At 32.9% G+C, this 19,706-nt stretch overlaps 1 protein-coding gene across 2 annotated transcripts in view; it reads right to left on the reverse strand.

Moving 5' to 3' along the window:
* Positions 1–19,706, reverse strand: part of ABI3BP (ABI family member 3 binding protein) — a 139,210-nt gene that overhangs the window by 68,066 nt on the left and 51,438 nt on the right. For both annotated transcript variants that reach the window (XM_081953296.1, XM_081953295.1), the window contains exons 11-18: positions 18,182–18,256; positions 15,105–15,176; positions 14,749–14,820; positions 9,341–9,418; positions 8,776–8,847; positions 5,210–5,284; positions 3,378–3,452; positions 2,210–2,287 (exon numbers count right to left, since the gene is read on the reverse strand). In XM_081953296.1, coding sequence (XP_081809422.1) covers positions 2,210–2,287; positions 3,378–3,452; positions 5,210–5,284; positions 8,776–8,847; positions 9,341–9,418; positions 14,749–14,820; positions 15,105–15,176; positions 18,182–18,256 — 597 coding nt within the window. The remainder of the gene's footprint in view (positions 1–2,209; positions 2,288–3,377; positions 3,453–5,209; positions 5,285–8,775; positions 8,848–9,340; positions 9,419–14,748; positions 14,821–15,104; positions 15,177–18,181; positions 18,257–19,706) is intronic.

A 19,706-nucleotide genomic window follows, 5' to 3' on the forward strand; every position in this document is an offset into this window, starting at 1 on the left:
GCCTTTGAAACAGTATATCCAATTCAAGTTCAAGAAAATATTTCAGATATAGAAAAAATATGATAGTTAAAAAGTCAGTCCACCAGGTTTCTGTCTGGTACTTCTGGTATAGTAAAATAATATTCTTTAAATGTTTATGAAACAGGGCTTGGTTCGTAAGAAGCTTAAAGTAAGATGCACTGGAGAATTAATTCATGCTATGACAGGAAAACAGATAGACTTAAAATATTACAAAAGCAATAATGTATAACTAAAATATTGCCTAGAAGAATTTTCATGAACAAGCAGAACAAAAATAAACTTCAGGAGAATTGAGTTGAAAAGTAGTATAAAAGAAAAAAAAGTATTGATGGTATGTTATAAATTTAAAAATATAGATTGGTGAAAAATGAGCTAAATGGTTAATTATAAGTTGATGCTGGAAATTCCTCTATTTTGCATATTATTATTTTTCTGTAGTAGGACTGATTATAACAACTTTACTATATAATTGTGATATGTAACACAATCCTGTAAAACATAGATTCTATTTTCATATCAAAGGACAAATAATCTAGTCTTTCTTAAAAAATGGAAATTGTTTACTTGCCTACTTTTATAATTCTGCATATTATAAGTATGACTAACTGAAAGTATCAAAGAAACCTTGCTTCAAATTTCTAGATTTTGAATTCCATAAATGCTCACATTACTAGCTGTTATTAATGTACTTTGTTGAATAAAATCACCCAAAGTTTTATGAGATACCTTAAGAAATAATTGCCTAGTATGTGAGATTTTGATGTTATGAATAGTTTAGGAGAAAAAAAAATATGCTATGATAAAAGCTGAAGTGTTTCATGATGAAAGGTAATGTTTACAAGCCTCAAATTTGTCTTGAAATGTTAGTAACATATTATATGTGTTTTTAAAAACATATCACTTAGACTGAAGTTGAGTTCAATAAACAGTAGAGGATTTTGACTACAAAAGTATGTCTCACTGATAGTACCAAAGTTTTAGGGTAATTTTTATCAGGTGAAGTCAAAACCTTCCCTCTTAATTATTTTTGCTTATGTGACTTTATATAGTCATTCTCAAATGTTAGACAGCATTTTCTTGAGAACCTAATCTCAATCTTTTAGAAAGTTATTTTGTTTGAATAATCAGTTGAGTTATTTAATGTATTTGCAGTTTTCTAACCTAATTAAGATGACTATTGTATTCTAAAACATTTTTTGGACTGGGATTTAAAGTAAACAATACTTATTTATGCAAATAAAAATAATCTAGCAGATTATTTTGGAGCTATTAAATTATGATTTACTAAGTGTGATTGGTGAGGTCTTTGAAAATATTTTTAAAAACGATCAAATTATAGTAACTATTGCAATTTAGTTGCTAATTAGAAACATCTAATGCAATTATTCATAGACTGAAGTTTTGTCTAGTAATATATTGAACTTTTTTCTAGTAATCTGGTTTCAATTATTCCCTTCTCAATTGTAGTTGTGTATCTGGTTTCAATGCAAAGATGGTCCAATTAGGGGCAAAAACTATGACAGATTAAGAGCAGAGGTGGGTCCCTACCAGTTCGCCCCGGTTCAGCGAGGAAGGTAGTAACTTAGCCGCCCATGCATCCGAACTGGTTCTGCCTGCCATCTTGGTTTTTTTTTTTTTTGCTTCTGTGCATCCCCAGAAGCAATTTTTTTACTACTGCGCATCCATGTGTAGCACGTATCAAGAGCACGCATGCCCAAAGTGCATCCCTGACCAAATTGGCAGTAAAACAATCTGGAACCCACCCCTGATTAAGAATCAAGTACACATTATGTTTGTCCTCTTACTTTACTAAATCTACTCATCCAATAGGTTAAGCATATGCCTAATTCTGTCACACATGGAATCATGGTCTCTATTATTTTCACCCTACCATATATTCACATGCCATTTGATATTCTTACTTTAGAGGCTCATAATTTTACCCAGATTTGGCAGAATCCAACAGAATGCCACAGTTAGATTCATAGTTTATAAACTTTAGGGAATCAAATACCTCTTTTAATCATTATATAAGGAATATATTTAAATAGCTAATAAAATGTTAATGATAAATAAATTGCATGAGTAAAACATATGATTAAATAATAAATATAATGGATGGATGCATATGAGTATGAGAACAAAGTAATATGTGAATTAGGAGTTGTTGAAGTAAAAGATGTGTTACCCATTGTTGCCCCTGGATGTCCATCAGTGACAGATATCTTTGTTGAAGCAGGAAGTGGAATCAATTTGTTGGTAACTGCTGGATTATAAAAGATATCATACTGAAACAGAGGAAAGAAATCTAAGGATTCAGGGTTTTAAGTCTGGTATTTTTCATGGGATATTTTTAATGGCATGTTATTTGTGACAGGCAATTAAAATATAATCAGATAATTAATATTGTATATTATTCTGTAGATTTCATATAAGTTGTATATGATTCTGGAGATTTCATATATAAGATTTCATGTAAGTTCATTTCATATAACTTTGTCAAGAATGATGCCAAATCAGTACATTGAATAGGTAGCATTTAGCATATTCATTTATAGATTCAATGCATTTACTATCTTAATCCAGATTTCTAGATGGTGCACAATAATGTTACCAAATAACATACAACATACAGCAAATAAGATACAATACACAATATATATCATATAACATCACAAATACATGACATGACATAACCAATTTCTACACCCATGGTTCCACAATTATCAGTTCCCAAAGACCTTCCCAAAAAACCTAAATACTATTTGAAAGTCATTGTAGTGGAATGTTATTGCGTTTTATTACAATTACATATTACAATTTGTAGGTGGTCTTAAAGAAAAACTTCATGTTGAGTAAATTACAATAGTCTAGTTACAATATGGCAGAGCATAAAAGACTATCCTAAGGACATCATCTTCCAGGTAAGGCCACAATTGGCACACCAGTTGAAGCTGGGTAAAGGTCTGCCTGACTTAATTTCTATCTGCTCTTTGAACAGGAGCACTGAATCTAGAAGGAGCCTCTTTAGAGACAGAGATAAAATTGTAACCTAATTATCATGTACTGCTATTTGCAATCAATGTTTAACCAAATTATTGTCCAATTATATTAATTCAGTAATTTCATAAAATTATAGCACAAAAGATGTTATATAATAATGAAATCTTACTGGATTTCTAGATAAGTTTAAAAAATCCTTATAATTAGTATATTTAATTTCACGTTGCAATGTTATATAATAAAAACAATGTGACATGTTCTGTTATTATGAAATATTTGTCCAAAACAATAAAAGGGAAAGCTTGATCCATGCTGTGGAACAAAACATTTATAGGAAAGTACATAGCAATTACCCAGTGTAATCTTTGGCTCTTCCAGATGGGGAAGGAATTGGGGCTTGGAAACAGGGATTTTTTGACCCCTGGGAACTGAAGGATAAAAAGGAAAAATGACTGTTTTTTAAGAAAAGCACTATGCACTCAGAACTGCTTCTTTACAAGCGTTTTTGAACTGGATGAGTATCCTTCCGTAACAGAATTTTGTGCACATCTAAATCCAAAATTATATAAAATCATCCCATATGGTTAAGAAATAGGAATTTATACATTGGTTTTATTTGTATTTTAAAGGCTTGACTTCCCTCTTTTTTCCACATGGCAGTTTCTAAACAACTGTTGCAACAAAAGAAAATGAGCTTGCTTTTTGAACAAAGTAATTAATGAAAAGCAATCACATCAGATTGTTTAGAAATACGTTTTATTGATTTTAAAGAACTTTACTTTTCTATATGTACAGTTCTATATGTATATCATTTGGCTTACTGATTTAGCCTTAATTGATTTTTGGAACCTGAACATTACATAAAAATATGTGCAGTATCAAACTGGTTAAATTTACTTATTCATGTTGCATTTTGGTTTTTTAAATGGTCCATTTATTTCTTTTAATATACTGCTGTGATTTTAAATAACTTCTTTGGTGTAGTGTATGTATGTATGTATGTATGTATGTATGTATGTATGTATGTATGTATATATATATATGTTTTATACATATATATATATATATATATATATATATATATATATATATATATATATATATATATATATATATATATATATATATATATATATATATATATATATATATATATATATATATATATATATTCGTAGATTTTCACGGGTGTAGGTATGCTGGTTTTGTTGTATTCGGGTCTTTTCCCGTGTAAGGTTGAACCTTACACAGGAAAAGACCCGAATACAACAAAACCAACACACACACACACACACACACACACACACACACACACACACACACACACACATATATATATATATATATATATATATATATATATATATATATATATATATATATATACACACTCAGAGTCACAGGTCCCGAGTGGCTATTCAATCTAACAAACATACATACTGTATGTAAAAATGCATTTCTAAAAGCTTTGTCTTTATCAAAGTTCAAATAGACAAGATAGAATTGTTAGGGCCAAATCAAGGTAACTTGGAAGCTTCAGTTTTACTAGTGGGCTATGAAGAGTTTCTATGACAGAAAAGAAAAAGGCAAAATACTTCACCCAATCTATTTTTTGTTCCAGTAGAAGCTAGCATAGACTCATCACCCAATACCTGTTAAGAGTCCCGAAAGTGATTCCTTATTCTCTCTCTTAAATTGGTGTGTGACTTTCTCTTATAACCTAATTTGTTTGGTTAAATAATAGCCCAATTCAACAATTCAAAGATAAAAAGTATTGACATTATTCTGAATGATGAGAATAATAGCTGGCTAGACAACATGGCAGTTTAAAACATTTGATTAATGAAAAGCTGTCCAAAAAAGCAGCAAATGACAGCTATCACATGCAAATAATGGTAAACAGTGTGGGACTTTAGCAAGTATCACTATGGTTCAAATTAAAAGTATGAGATGATCAAATCTGATACAAAGTATGATTTCCATTGACGACTCATCACTTGAAGTCTGATGTAAAACCAGGCAAAGAAATATCGCAGCCAACTCAGGCATAAGATAACAGCTGGTACACCATTGCCAGACAAAGACCACCCACTACTATTACGGAAATAGTCCACTTATGCAATATCAAAAAATATATGCAAATTATGGTTTCCTGCAATTTTACATAAACATAATAAATTTTTACCCATTGTTGTTCTTGGCAATTCTGGGATTTTAAAAAAGCTAGATGCAGTGGTTTTCTGTTGTGATTCTTTTTCTGCTAATGAAAAAAATAGAAAAACATCATTTGGGAATTAGATACTATCACATAAAACATTATTCTAGAAACTGATTTTTGTTGCAACTACGGCTATTTAGCATCTACTGTAAAAGAACTTATCTCTTCATGGTGAGATCTTCACTTTCCATGAAAGCAGCTTATGTTCCTAGAGAGAAAGATATATTGCACTGGCCTAAGTTAAACTCTTGAACAACTATTAACTTAGTCTATGGAGGAAAGATAGATAATGTGCTATGATAGGTAATACTTATATAATTCTAATTTCCAAAAAGCCAACTGCCTGTTATCTATTTATATGGTCCACATGTCATGTAACAGAGCTACAAAGAGTTTAAACATGAAAGATAAACTCCAACAACTCAAAATCACCAGAAAGATATACAGTAGATTTAGCTATCTTCACCAGGAATTTGTAATTTTGTGAAATTACAAAAAAATGAGTCTTTTTCTAACAGTATAAAATTACCTACACCAATATTAGATAATAATTGTCTACTGTTAGAAAAAGACTCTAGATGTATGCATGAGTAGCAACAAGAAATTGAGGCATGTGTTTCATGTTTAAATTGCCTTGGTAATTATATTTGAAAATGTGAACAAGAACCACTGAGACATTGTGATAATTAGAGAATATAAGCTTAAATTGGAAGTATTCTCTCTAGAATTCCCATTCAGTAAAAAGAAATTGAAAGTAAAATTGCTAAAATAATGATGCTCTATGGTGAGCATTATAATATTGACCAATGTATTTGAAAAAAACATTGAAAAAGATACAGAACAGTTGCCCTGCAAGAAAAGACATTGGGGGGGGGGGGGGGCTTTTAAATTTAATTTAAAAAGAAGGTGGAAAAAAGTATGTGATTTCCTTTTTTTTAATTGCATGCTTGATAGAGAAAAGATTTTATGTTTCTCTTACAATGTATCTCCCACCTTACTAAGAGAATCAAAATAGATAGAATAAAATATTAATAAATTAATGGAATTTTATGTCAAAGAACTTGTCTGAGTGATCAATACAAATGGTTCTAAAATTAGACACATTTTAGAGATTAGATTAGATAAATGTATGGAAGAGAATTCTATAACCCAGACTACCAAATGTTTAAGTTGGCTTCAGAAGGGGGCATGGCACTACTGACCATATTGCAAATCTATGCTGGAGCATGGAAAAATCTCAAGAATATCAAAGCACATCAATATCTGCAAGAAAGCTGATTGTGTTAATCATAACAAACTGTGGATAGTCTTGGAATGTCAATACATTTGGTCAAGTTGTACAGTCACTGTACATAAATCAGAAAGTCACTGGGCAAACAGCATATGAAGGCACTGTTTAGTTCAAAATAGAGAAAGAAGTATGGTAAGATTGCATTCTTTCATGTTTCTTTTTCAACAAATATGCCAAAGCAATCATGTGAAAGCTGGATTTTGAAGAATCAAAAGATACAGTAAAGATTAGAGGAAAGAACATCAACAATTTTCAATATGCTGATGACAAAGTCTCTTTTCAGAAACCAAAGAAGGTTGAAAACATGATCAAAAGGTTGAGAGAGAGAAAGAGAGAGAGAGATTTCGTCTTTTCCTAAAGATAAAAAAGACCAAGCATAGGAGTAGAAATGTCAAAACAACAATTGATCAAAGAGATCAAATGAGTACAAGAGTACAAGAATTCACTTTACTAGTATTGCAGATTGATCAAAGCAATGAATGCAGTTCAGAAATAAAGGGTAGAATTGCACTGGGTCATACAGCAATGATGAACATGAATAAACATGAATCGAAAGCAGGGATATCAGCTTGGCAACTAAATGCAGATTATGCCACACTGTTGGCTTTCCAATAGTTACCTACAGCTGCAAAAATTGAACCATGAAAAAACTAGACAAGAGGGAAATTGACTCGTTCTAGATGTGGTGTTGGAGAAATTTCTTGCACATTCCTTTGGACAGCAAGGGTGACAAAAAGTAAGTATTGGAGCATATAAAACAAGACAAATTGCTGTATGGAAATCATAAAATTCTGCCTTACTTATTTAAGCCATGACATATGACTGAACTCACTGGAAAAGGGAGTTATGCTTCCAATGATCACTGGTAAAAGGAAATTAAGCTGCCAAAAACACAATGGTAGACTCCATCAAAGATGATACTAGCCAGAGCATAAAACAAGAAGCCATACACAATTGGAAAAAAAAATAAAGAGATGGAATCACAGGGATTCAAACACAATTGAGCAGATAGTACTATCGTCACACAATTCTATTACATGTCACTCTAAGTTCTTTATCAAAATGTATCCAAAGATAAACATAAATGTTATAATGCTCGTCTATACATTATTTCAATATCTAGATTGCCAAATAGAACAATAAGAATGGAAATCTCTTATGATTTAAAACTAATTAAAAACAAATGTTCTGACTGTTCATGTTTGATAAATAACACTTCTGTATGCATTCAGGTTTTTATTGTACAATCATCCTGTTCCATTCATGGAATTTGTAAGATCATCCAGAAGTCATGGTTTTCTGTTTGTAGCCCTCCTGTGGTTTCTCACTTTCTCTCAATTTCTTCCTACCACAAAATTGCATTTGGGAGGGATGTTTAGAACAGCTACTCAAGGCCTTTTTATTAAATGCGACTGGAGTCTAATCTTTATGAAAACATCATTGTTTTATTATTTGTCATTGTGAAAAGGAGATTTTTCATAGGAAAAATTTAAACTGACGCAACAATAGTTTCAGCTGGAAAATTGTGAGCATCCTAGAGCAACCTAAATAAAGAAAATGCTAGGAAATTCCTGGAACCTTGGTATTCAGACAAATCAGCCATCAATAGACACATAGAGATAAATCATAATTACATAGCTTTCAAACGCAATAATAAAAAGTTTAGAAGAAAACAAAAAGACTACAACACATATTCTCCAACAGCAACAGCAGGGATTAGCACCAAACAATCAGGCAGAAACCCTAATCAAGATATTATCAAGATATTATACGCATGTACATACATACACACACAAAGCAATATAGACCTCTAGTTTCATACATATACACAAACACATACATACAAATATATACTATAAGACATTGATTTGATAATGTCCTGAAGATCCAGGCAATCAGAAATGTTTGCATAATACCAAACTGTTATTTATGCTTTTCTGTTTCAACATAAGGACAAAAAGAAAGAAGGATTAAACCTGCATGCTTTCTTTAAGTGATTGTGCAAGATGTAAAAATGCAACATGGCTCAAAGTTCCTTTTCACACATAAGGTAAAATTAACATAAAATAATAATCCCCAAATCCTGAAAATAAAAATTAATAGACGTTAGTATACTAATGATAAAAATACATATAATGACCTTTTGCTCATATTCAAGTTCAATGAAGCAAAAATATAAAATCACATTATAATGATTCATAAACAAATTAATATACATGCATGCTTAAAGTTGTTTAATTACCAGGTTTGTCATGCCATCTTTCTGGGGTGGCTGAAACTTTCCATTTCAATGTAATTGGCATTTCAGATGGTGCTGAAAAGAGCATCAACTTATATATTTAAATATATTTAAAATTGTTCAAGATTGATTTATAAACATATCACATAAAATTGTACATGCAAGGATCTTGTAATGATGAAGAAATTGAGTTAGAAATGAGCCAACAAGCTGATGAAGAAGATAAAGATGTAATGCATGTTTTACAGTATACAATTTAAGATCTTAATGTTCTCAAAACAAATGAGTAAATCAGTAGGCAGTCTACTCACAAAGTTGGTTCAAGATAAAAATGAATAATAATAATAAAAAGAAATTCACGCATATCTAAAATTTAAAATTTTAGAAATTCAGTTATGCACCACAATTTTCAAAGCTTTTTTAGAGGCTTTAAAGAAGATGAAAATAGACCAAGGTTAGTATGGAAGGAATATTGTATTCTTGAACAAATTAATTCTCATGGAATGAAAATGTTTCTGATGAAATAGAAAACTCAGTATAATCATTTCCAGTGAAAAAATAACTTTACCCAGAGTTGCCCTTGGCCAGTGATGAGTTTTAGATGTTTTGGATGGGAAAGATTCCAAAGTGGGTTCATTTGTTACTGCTAGGGGGGAAAAATGAATGTATAAAAGATGGTGAGAGAAAAGCAATCTTAAAAAAAAGGAAAGGTTTTGCCTGTGGAAAAATATTTCTGGTTATAGAGAATGAAGCATTTTCATAGACAACATTTATTGCTTTTAAACCTATAAAATCATGCAAAAAAAAACACCCTACAACAAAAACATTCTTTGTTATCTCTAAGCTATAAAGTTTAATTTGAGGACAATGTGCGAAGTAATGTATTAATGTAATGCATACCTAATGCTTAGAATTAGAGGACAAAAACACTCTATGACTAGGTTTTAGTGCTTGAAATTACATGAAAAAATTGAGCAAGATTTATTATCTAATTTATTATCCAAATTTAAATGGCAGGCAACATCTATCTCAATAATAATTATTTTTCTGAACAGTTAAGTATTGAGCTTCATCAACAAAGTTTTGTGTCAAAAAATAATGATAATACTTCTCTATGATGCACTGATCAGAAACACCTGGAATGCTATTTCTAGTTACCACAATACAAAGACGGTGCTAAGAAATTACAAAGAGTGCCAAGAGAGAAAAGTTGGTTAAGGGACTTGGTCAAATCTTACAGAGTGGTTAAATGAAATTGATATGTTTAGCCTACAGAAGAAAAGGCTAAGACAAGGCATGCATTCAAATCCATGATACGATGATACAGGGCAGAAGATGGGGCTTATTCTCTATAGTGCCTGAAGGTAAGAAAAGAACCAATTTGTGGACACTTCCCAGATCGTAAAGTTGAGGAAGTTTTCAAGAAAAGATTTGACAGACATTTGTCTGAGATGGTATGAGGATTCCTTCATTGGGAAGGACATTAGGCTAGTAGACTTCTAAGATCCTTCAAGCACTATGATTCATATATAGTGTTATATACTGTATATTCATAAGAGGGATCTTTTTGTCCCTCTTATCTCTCACAAGTGGAATATTTCTTTTCTTTTGTTATTAAAATAATTAACCCATCAGCTTTCTTGATGGGAGACAACTTTATATATTCTATAAGGAGTCCTTCTGTTGTCACCTTTATCATGAATTTAAAACCTTAAGCAGACCTCTGGCCTCAAACAATTTCAGGCCCAGATACGAAACAACAAAGTTTATGAAAACACAGCACACAAATAAATACATTCCTTTGCTAGGTGGCAAAGTTCCACCTTTTACAAAGTTCCCTTGTAAAATTACTGTAATAGCAGCTGGTAAGGACAGTCAATAGCAGGGCAATATAACAAAATAACAAGAAGTTTAATATCCAGATGAGTAGATTAAACAAAATTTCTTCTGAGTCAACTTTCCATAAGGCTCACATTTCATCTACTTTCATAATCTTTACCTATTGCCATCTATCATTGCTTTAAATTCCCCTAACAACAGTTTCTGGAAATCTACCTTCCCCAATCTACCTTCTGATGAGAACACTCACACTTTACTACAAAATGTAAATAACATTTAGACCTGCTTGATCCATTTCCAGCATGTTACTATCACATGCTCTAAGCATTAACTCATAACTCTTAATCTTGTGACAGCCAACTCCAGTCTAAATACCTCGCTAACTGTGTGACCAACAAAAACAACAACAACAACAACACTCTTATAATATTTGGAGTAAAAAGTGTCAAAAATAGGGAAATCTTTAAAAAAGTTAGATAAAAAATTCTTTCTGATGTATGCACAAAACATTTTTTATTTATGTTGCTAATTAAATTTAAAGTCCGTTTACAAACATGCTAACTTGGAGAAATGTTTTTTTGCCAAAAGAAAGGACATAACCTAAGAGTTTTTATTTGGAAAATTGCATGAATCATAGTTTTTGGCTGAAGCAATTGCATTTATCCTATTTACAGTTACATTCAGATTATACATTCTGAACTATTTGTGTGCTGATAAAATATAATACCCATTTTAACAAAGAGGTCTTTTATAGAAAGTTTAAATTCATTATAAGTAGGCCACCCAGATTGCTTCCTATAGAAGAAATACAACATTCTTATTTCAGACAACTAAAAAAACTTAAGTATGTTGTTTGGACATATTTATTGAAGTCTACCAAGAAAAGTTACTTGAAATAAGTATCAAGCAAAGTAGTAAAATCTTTCGGAGATCGCTTCTGGCTTCCGAAGGCGACGGACGTTGGTCCGCTGTTCGCTTCTCCGGTGGGCTCCTCTTAGGAACACAGGTGGTCTTGGAGGGACCACCTGCCGTAGGGCAACTTACTGGAACCCCCCGGATAGGCGGCACCCTGGGGGGGGTTTCCAGTTTCACCTCAGGAGCCGGGGAGCATAGGGAGTGCATAGCAGCACCTTCGCTGAATGGATTCTGGAAGGAAATAACTAATTACATGCAGCGGCTGAAGTGCTGGAGGTGAGAAGTTCGCTCCAATCTCCTTAATCACTTTTAATTGATGAGCAGCAGCTTTTTGTAAATTGTGGATTCAATCTGTTTGAAGTTTGAAGATTGGAAGTGGGTTTCTTTTTTTTTCTACCCCCCTCAGGCAAAGCGGCATTTGGACTATCTCTCAATCTCGGAATGGAGAGAGAGAGTAAAAAGTTGAATTAGTCACTTGAACTAACTATGTGAAAAGATTTATATCACAATTGCAAGAGGTGATTGCTGATTTGTTTTGAAAACTTTATGGAAATTTTTGATGTTCTGCTCCTGGTTCCCTGTGAAAGGGGGAGCTAAGATGGCCTGCTTCTGTCTTCTTCGCACTTATAAATGAAGTCTGCCTTTTGAAACTACCTTTGAAGAAAGTCTGGCTTTATATTCCCCCCCCCCCCCCCCCGAAGCATTCCTGGAGCTTCTCCTGTTATGTGGTCTTTCTGGATTTGGATTATTTAATTTTTTTTGTGTGTGTGTGACTTCTTGGCTTGGAACTGTGACGGAGGATTAACTTTCACTTTTGGATTTGCCTGTCTTCTCGGACTCGCTCGGCTGTGCACTTCACAGACGCCATTTCTTTTGTAAAAGACTTATACTCATCTCTGAACTCAGACAATGGGGCCCAGAAAACCACCTTCAGGCAAAGCAGCCTCTACATCCAGCCCAACGACTCAACAGACAAACATTTCAGCATTTCCAGAACAAGAAAGGACTGGAGAGAGTTCAAAAGATTTATCTGTTACTCAAATGTTCCAGGCCCTTATGCAGGGACAAAATGAGTTGAAAAAGGAGGTGGCAGATTTTAGAGAAGAGCTCAAATGTGTACAGCAACAAATAACAGAAAATAAACAGAGAATTGGTGTGCTGGAGGAGGGTGTGGTCGGGCTGGGGGAGGAGGTTAAGGCAGTCCAGAAGGGGAATATAGAATTGGAAAATTTTATGGCAAAGATAGAACTTGAAAGAATGTCCTTCTTTCTCAGATTCCAGAACCTACCAGAGACAGAAGATGAAGATCTTAAGGATATCATGAGTACAATTTTAGCAGAATATATTAAAAGAGATAAAGAACAGTTGTGGTGGGATATGGATCTGGTTTACAGGATTAATTCAGCATATGCCAGAACACATAATGTTCCAAGGGAAGTACATGTTAAATTTCTTAGGAAGACCACGAGGGATGAGATTCTGGGGGCTCAAAGGAGGGGGACTACTAAAATATAAAGATAAAGAAATTGCCATTCTTAAGCAAATTCCGAAAAAAATAAGAAATAAGAGGAGAAAGTATTCCTCCTTATCAAAGAAATTATATAATAAAGGAATTTGGTTTAGATGATTATTGCCAGAAGGAATGTTGATCTTCTGGGAGGGAAACAGAATTAGAATTAACACAGTTGTGGAGGCAGAGGCCTTCATTAAAAAACATAGTGCCCTCCTAGAGGACGAAAATATAAGAGGTAGTGAAAAAGGCAACAATACACAAGACATGAAGGAGGGACGGGCTGTAGCTCCACCTGGAGACAGGGGGGAGGGAACAATATTGGAAAAACTCAGGTCACAAAAATAAATATATCTGGAATATCATTGTAATTGTTGATATATTAGAAAGTGGCAAAAGAGATGATTGAACACATGGTTGATACAATGTATAATAAGATTCTGTTTCTGCTTATCTTTTATCTATTGTTTTTTCCTTTCTGTAAAAGTTGTGAGAATTGGAGAGATTTCTACCTCTAGCACGATGGAGTTGCCAAAAAATTTGTGTATATCCACCTACCCTTTTCCCATAAATTTTAAAAATCAATAAAATTCTTTAAAACAAAGTAGTAAAATCTTTCTTTGTGACATCAATTCATTAATGGATCAAAAGGAGTTAAGAAAAATTAAAAGAAAAAAAACACCTTTAAATCTATTATGACAATTTTTAAAATGTTTTTATCCAATGAAAATAGCCTTATGGTTAACTATCCTAAGTTAACTAGATATTCTTGTCCAATAAAATTTTATCTTTGACAATATTGTTCAGCTGAAAGTATCTGAAACATATATTATGTGAGTTTAAAACATCCTCTCTCTGTCAATGCTCTCATAAAAATTGACCTTTCTGAAGTTGCTGTTTGTGCAGGAGAGAAAGTACGTTTTTTAGTTTAATATTCATGTTGTTCAAAACTAATATCAGAGCCCTGATCTTTTTAGAGGAGGCCCATTTCTAATAAGATAAATATATTATTAAAATTCATTTAACAAATTACAACACACTTCCTTGTACAAAATAAAAATCCACTACACAATATTTTAATCCTTTCTGATATATTCAGTGACAAATACTTTCCCCAAAAAGACCTTCTCCAAGAAGACCAAAAAAGCTTTTGTTTTTCTTTCTTTTCAGCTCCAACTTCTTGCTGCTTAAATCTAAATACGAGTTTTGTGCCTCATACAAAATAATAAACCATAATGTGAATCGTGCTTTTGTCTCAGCACGATCCAGAGACTCTCCCATTATGATTTAGTATTATGTATGTGAACTATGCCATTACGGCTTGATTAACAAAACATAAGGAGAAATCCATCGAACCCAGTTACAAAGACTGGGTATGTTTGTGCATGCACATACTCTGAATACTGTCTTGGAATCAGATAGGATAGCTTTCTTATATTTAGGAATATATTTCATTTCCGTACCTGATGAGCGGGCATTTTTGTTTCTGCTCTGTAATTCTTTAGAGACAATTTGAAAATGATCCACAACAGCCTTTAAACTTTGCAAACGTAAACTCTGAGAATGAGGAGGTTTTAGCTATATCGGAACTGAACCAGAAGTAGAGTCCTCATAATGGAACTGACTTTAGCTAAATATTGTTTTAACATATACAAAACAGATTTATTTATAAACTGCATTATTCAAATGTAATATTGGAGAAAAATAATTACCTGATTTTGTCTGTATAGTCTTTGGAACAGGTGTTTTGAGTTCTAAAGGATCTGGCTGTATTTTCTTTGAAACTAAAATAAAAGAAATTGTCATTTTTTAAAAAAATAAAACATTGGCACAAAATTTATATTAAGAAATTATGGCTGTTCTACAGTAAGCCTTCATGGGCATAATTTAATACCAATTGAAGGATTTATGATAGAAATACTAAAACTATCATTAAGACTAAAGCAAAATCTTAAATGTTATAAAGATGAAGTTTTAGGACTAAAATAATCCAAGAACGCTAATCTTTTCTGGAGAATTTTAAAGGGGAAATATAATTTAAATTATATTAAAAAGAAATCATTTTTACCTGATGGCTCTGTGGGCATTTGAGGCATAGGAGATGGTCTTGCTTTTGGAAGTCCTAGAAACTTGTGCAAATCTAAATATTAAACAAACAAAAATGAAACAAGAAAAGCCACTGTATGATTTCACAAATCTTGAAAAATACTTATGATTAATGATATAATATAGTAGACATAATCTTATATTTTATATACTCTCTGCTTATATAAGGAGGGTATAAACATTTTTATTAAATCAGACTGAGGGAAACAGACTTATGTCCACAATTAGGACCAGACTTTCCATTTCTAAGTGATGTAAAGTAAGTTATCATGTGATGGAGCCTTTCTTAGTGACTGCAATCCTGGCAGTCCCAACTGCCATTGTTAACCAAGAATTATACTTGTTAAGTGAATATCAACCCAGATCCAAACTATTCAAGCTTGATGTCTCTCAGCTCTGAGCTTAAGTAAAGTGCGCAACTGCCTACGACTCCCTCACCCACCTATCTGTCCCAACCCATTGAGGCGTACTGAAATGTCCCTAACTTCAGGCATGGGTCATACTGTAAGTCCCTTTGTATAATGCCATTGTATCTTTGAACATTCACTGTACAAATGATTGTAAGTAGAGGTTACTTTTCTAAGAATCTGTACAGGAGGCAAGAGAGGACAATGTGTATGTTTAGGCCAATGGCCAATACTACTCCAAAAAGATGGCTAATAAAAACAAATATGTGAATCTATAAAAGACCCTGCTGCTTATCAGCTTGTAAAAGCTTGTGTTTTGAGAGTTGTATCGGTTTGTTTTGTTAAAATGCAATTGAAAAGGATATTGACTGCAATCCAACAGAGTGATTCATCATGGTGAAGATTTATTTCAGTGAGATTAAGCATATTTAATGTCTGTTGGATTATGGCCATTCCTTTACGAAAACAAAGCAATTCATTTTTGCAAGCAAACTGGAATTGATTGTGATGACTAAAATTACTATAATTAGAAAACAAGGGTAAACTCTGCTAGAGATTTTTCAATGGCATTCTTAAAGCCACAGCATTGTACACTGTTAGTTTAATAGCAAAGATGGCTTGGGAAAACCAAGAATTTTTCTTTAAGTGAGATAAATGAAGTGCTAATATTATTATAGTAAGTATAGTAAATATATAGTAAGTAATTAAGTATAGTAAATCCTGAAAAGGCAAAAGATTCAATTCCAAGATAGATTAATCTTCAGATAAGATTAGCTTTTAACTAATGTTTTTTTAAAAAAAATTATCATGAAACATGAATTCCCGGGAGTGTACAGTGTACTGAAGACAGCTTCACAAAACCAAAGCTGACAATAATGGTAAAGACCATAGAATCTCAAAACATAAGTGATCAGGCTCAAAGTATTTTATTTTGGACACATTATTTGAAGATTTAGATCTCAGGAAAGGTTTCAATTCTGGGAAAGGTGGAAGAAAAGAAAGAAGAGGATGACAACAAGATAGATGGACTCATTTACAATGGTGGTTAATGGACTGCTAAAAGACCTGAGAGATCAGATTAGGAGTAGATTGTAAGGGGGGGGGCGATTCTATGTGATTTCTAGGAATAATAAAAGACTTGATGGCAATAATAAAAAATCAAAAGATACATTAATGCAAGATATTTAATTGAGTTAAATATCATGTTTGTATTATATCTATTAGTAGCACTATTCAGTAGCTTTGCAATGTGTAAACAAAATATTTACCCAATGTGTCAAGTGGCATTTCACTCTTAGGAGATTTGCTAGGTTTTGAAGATTCCAGTTCACTTTCGGTGTGAGCTAAAAGAAATCAAAAGTAACTAACACCTTTTCTTTACAGATTGTGACCAATTATGTGGCGTACTTCAAACAAAGCAGGTTTCACTAGATAGTATTTTGTGTTTTCATTTCATTGCTCCAAAAGCTGTGTTGCAGTTAATAAATGAAATGGAACTATTTCAGTGAGCAATTATTAAAGAAATATTAGATGACAATAATATTTTTCAAAATCTTACTGTTGAAATATTCCTGGAAAAGACATAGGAAATATATTTTCCTGAGGAATAAGTCCCCTTGAATAAATACAAAAAATATATTTTTGTTCTTTAAAAATAGTGAAATGTCATTAATCTTGGGAAATCTATTTCACTTGCTACTATCATCAATTCTTTTCTAGTTCAAAAATTCTGTTGCTTTTCTCTTTTTATTTAAATTTCTGAAGAAGGGGAACAATCATTTTGTTATCATTTAAACAGAGAAAGGTATACTTTTGTTAAAAACTTTTTTTGTATAAACAGATTCACTTAATATGTATATTCTATCTATATTCATGCCTCGTTGACAGGAAACAAGTGCTTTAGCCCAAGTCCTTCATCCACTCCCCCAAACTCTTTTTCTTCACTACCCTCTTCTCTCTGGAATATAAACTGGGGAGGGCTTTGATTAGCAGTTTTTATAATCATTTGAACTATATTTCAATAATTATAAAATATTCATAAGCGTATTAAATGATTCATTTTTGGACTTTGAAGATTTAATTTCATTTCCAGAGCTTTAAAAAAAGTTAAGGCCATTTTTATAAGAACTATTATTTTTCATCAGTCTTTCACAACCAGATGTTTTCCAGATATGACAGAACTACAGGCCCCAGAATTTAGAGCTAATAGAACTATTGGCCACGAACTATACTTCCAGTTTATATAAAGTGAATCAGATTGAAAAACCTTTCCTTACTTCCTGTCAACACAGCACTCACAGTTCTATGCATAAATTTCTACAAATCAAAACTGAATAATGTTATACAATGTGCTGCATTTACATGCCATTACTATGCCCCTATCTACGCAACTATTTGGGGCACAATCTCACAATTATTCAAAAAGTTGACCCATAATAATAATAATAATTTATTAGATTTCTAGACCGTCCCCTTTCCCCGGACCCATGCTTTAATTAGAAATTCATTGATGATATAGCACCTCACACTTTGAAAAAAACAACCCAGTTCATCATTGTGGCACTGTTTCAGTTCAGTACATGTTAATTTGTAATTCAAAGCAGCAAAATAAAGCATGGAAAGAATATGTTACCTTGATTGACTGCAGAATCTTTTGAGACACCAGGAGCTGTAGGTTTACTCCTTTCCAAATTTTGTTCAGTCATAGCTGTATGAAGATGGATGGATGGATGGATGGCGGGAGGGACAGAGAGAGAGAGGGAGGGAGGGAGGGAAAGAGAGATTCAATAGCAGATTGATATTTGGCCCAGAGTTGATAGTTAAGGACCCTCTTACAACCCCATTCTGCATTAGAAAAGATAGTTGTTCAAATGGCAACTTTATTTTTCCCAATGCAAAATTTACTGGAATTGGGTATGAAGTGAGCTTGAGCTCATATAAATATCCAGTCAGGTTCTGAAATAATATGCACTCAAGGGGAACTGTATGATTATAGTCGTTCCTAAGTTTGCCTTCAAGCAAGAAATAATCAAATGAGTTACAAATCCCTCAACCTTGTATTTCATCTGACTAATTTATCATATAAGGCTTCAGAAGGAGTCAGATTCTTGTATTTTTTTCATTAGCTGAATCTTACCCTAAATCTTCACACCCATCTGTAATTCTACCAGCTGTCTAACCTCTCAGAGTTGCCTTGATTTTAGTCTCTCAATTCATTTTTGGAAGGGAGTATGTACAGCTGTTAGGTTTACTGCTGTAGTATATTCCAGATATTTTTTTCTCATTCATCTATGTTTGTCCCAGTAGCTCACTTATCATCAGTTTATCTTATTAGTTTCTACTTCCTCTTATTGTATTAGTTTATAATACAATACAAACCAACAATGGTATCCTAGTTTGTATTACTCTTATATTTGAGCTAGGCAGGTAAAATATTAGTGAGTCTTTGCCTCAGGACTTCTACTGGCAAGGTAAGTACCATCTGGGATTCAAACCCTGATATTGTATGTCAAAAGTGGCCATATTAGCTACCATATTATCCAGTCACAATATGAACAAGTACTGTAAGAACATATGGGAGAAAGAAGACAAACAACACCAGTGCAAAGTAGCTGTAGGACTTGAGAACAAACCACACTAATTTCCAAGACCCACAATATCCCAGACCCCATAATAGCAGGCATCCAACAGTGGGTCAGGAATATGAAGAGCTGGATAGCACCTGGCCCACACATGATCTCCACCTACTGGTTAAAGAAACTGAAAGTAGTGCATCAATGCCTATAGTACCCTAAAGACTCAATAATGCCTATCAGTGGGACTGGGTGAATACTATTTTTGACATATATCCAGTCTTCCCTAACACTAATGGACAAAAATAGGCTCCCATCCATGGATTGTATGCTGCATTGCCTAATTCACGGGGAAGGAAGACAGATTTATTGGAAAGAAGAAAAGAGTTTGCTCCCCTACTGTCAGATCTCCAGCCCCTTGAATGATCATTCTATGGATAATCAGGGAAAAAATGGCATCACTCATGCTCATCTCTACCCATTGCATTTCTTGCCAATTTGAGGAAACCTTCTTCTCTCCACAGAATGAGAAGTGAATGGCTGGTTCTCTTCTCATACATCCTTAACTGCTTCTTTCTGAATTAA

The sequence above is a fragment of the Natrix helvetica genome (genome assembly GCF_964273705.1).
Source record: "Natrix helvetica genome assembly, chromosome: 4".
Taxonomy (NCBI): Eukaryota; Metazoa; Chordata; class Lepidosauria; order Squamata; family Natricidae; genus Natrix; species Natrix helvetica.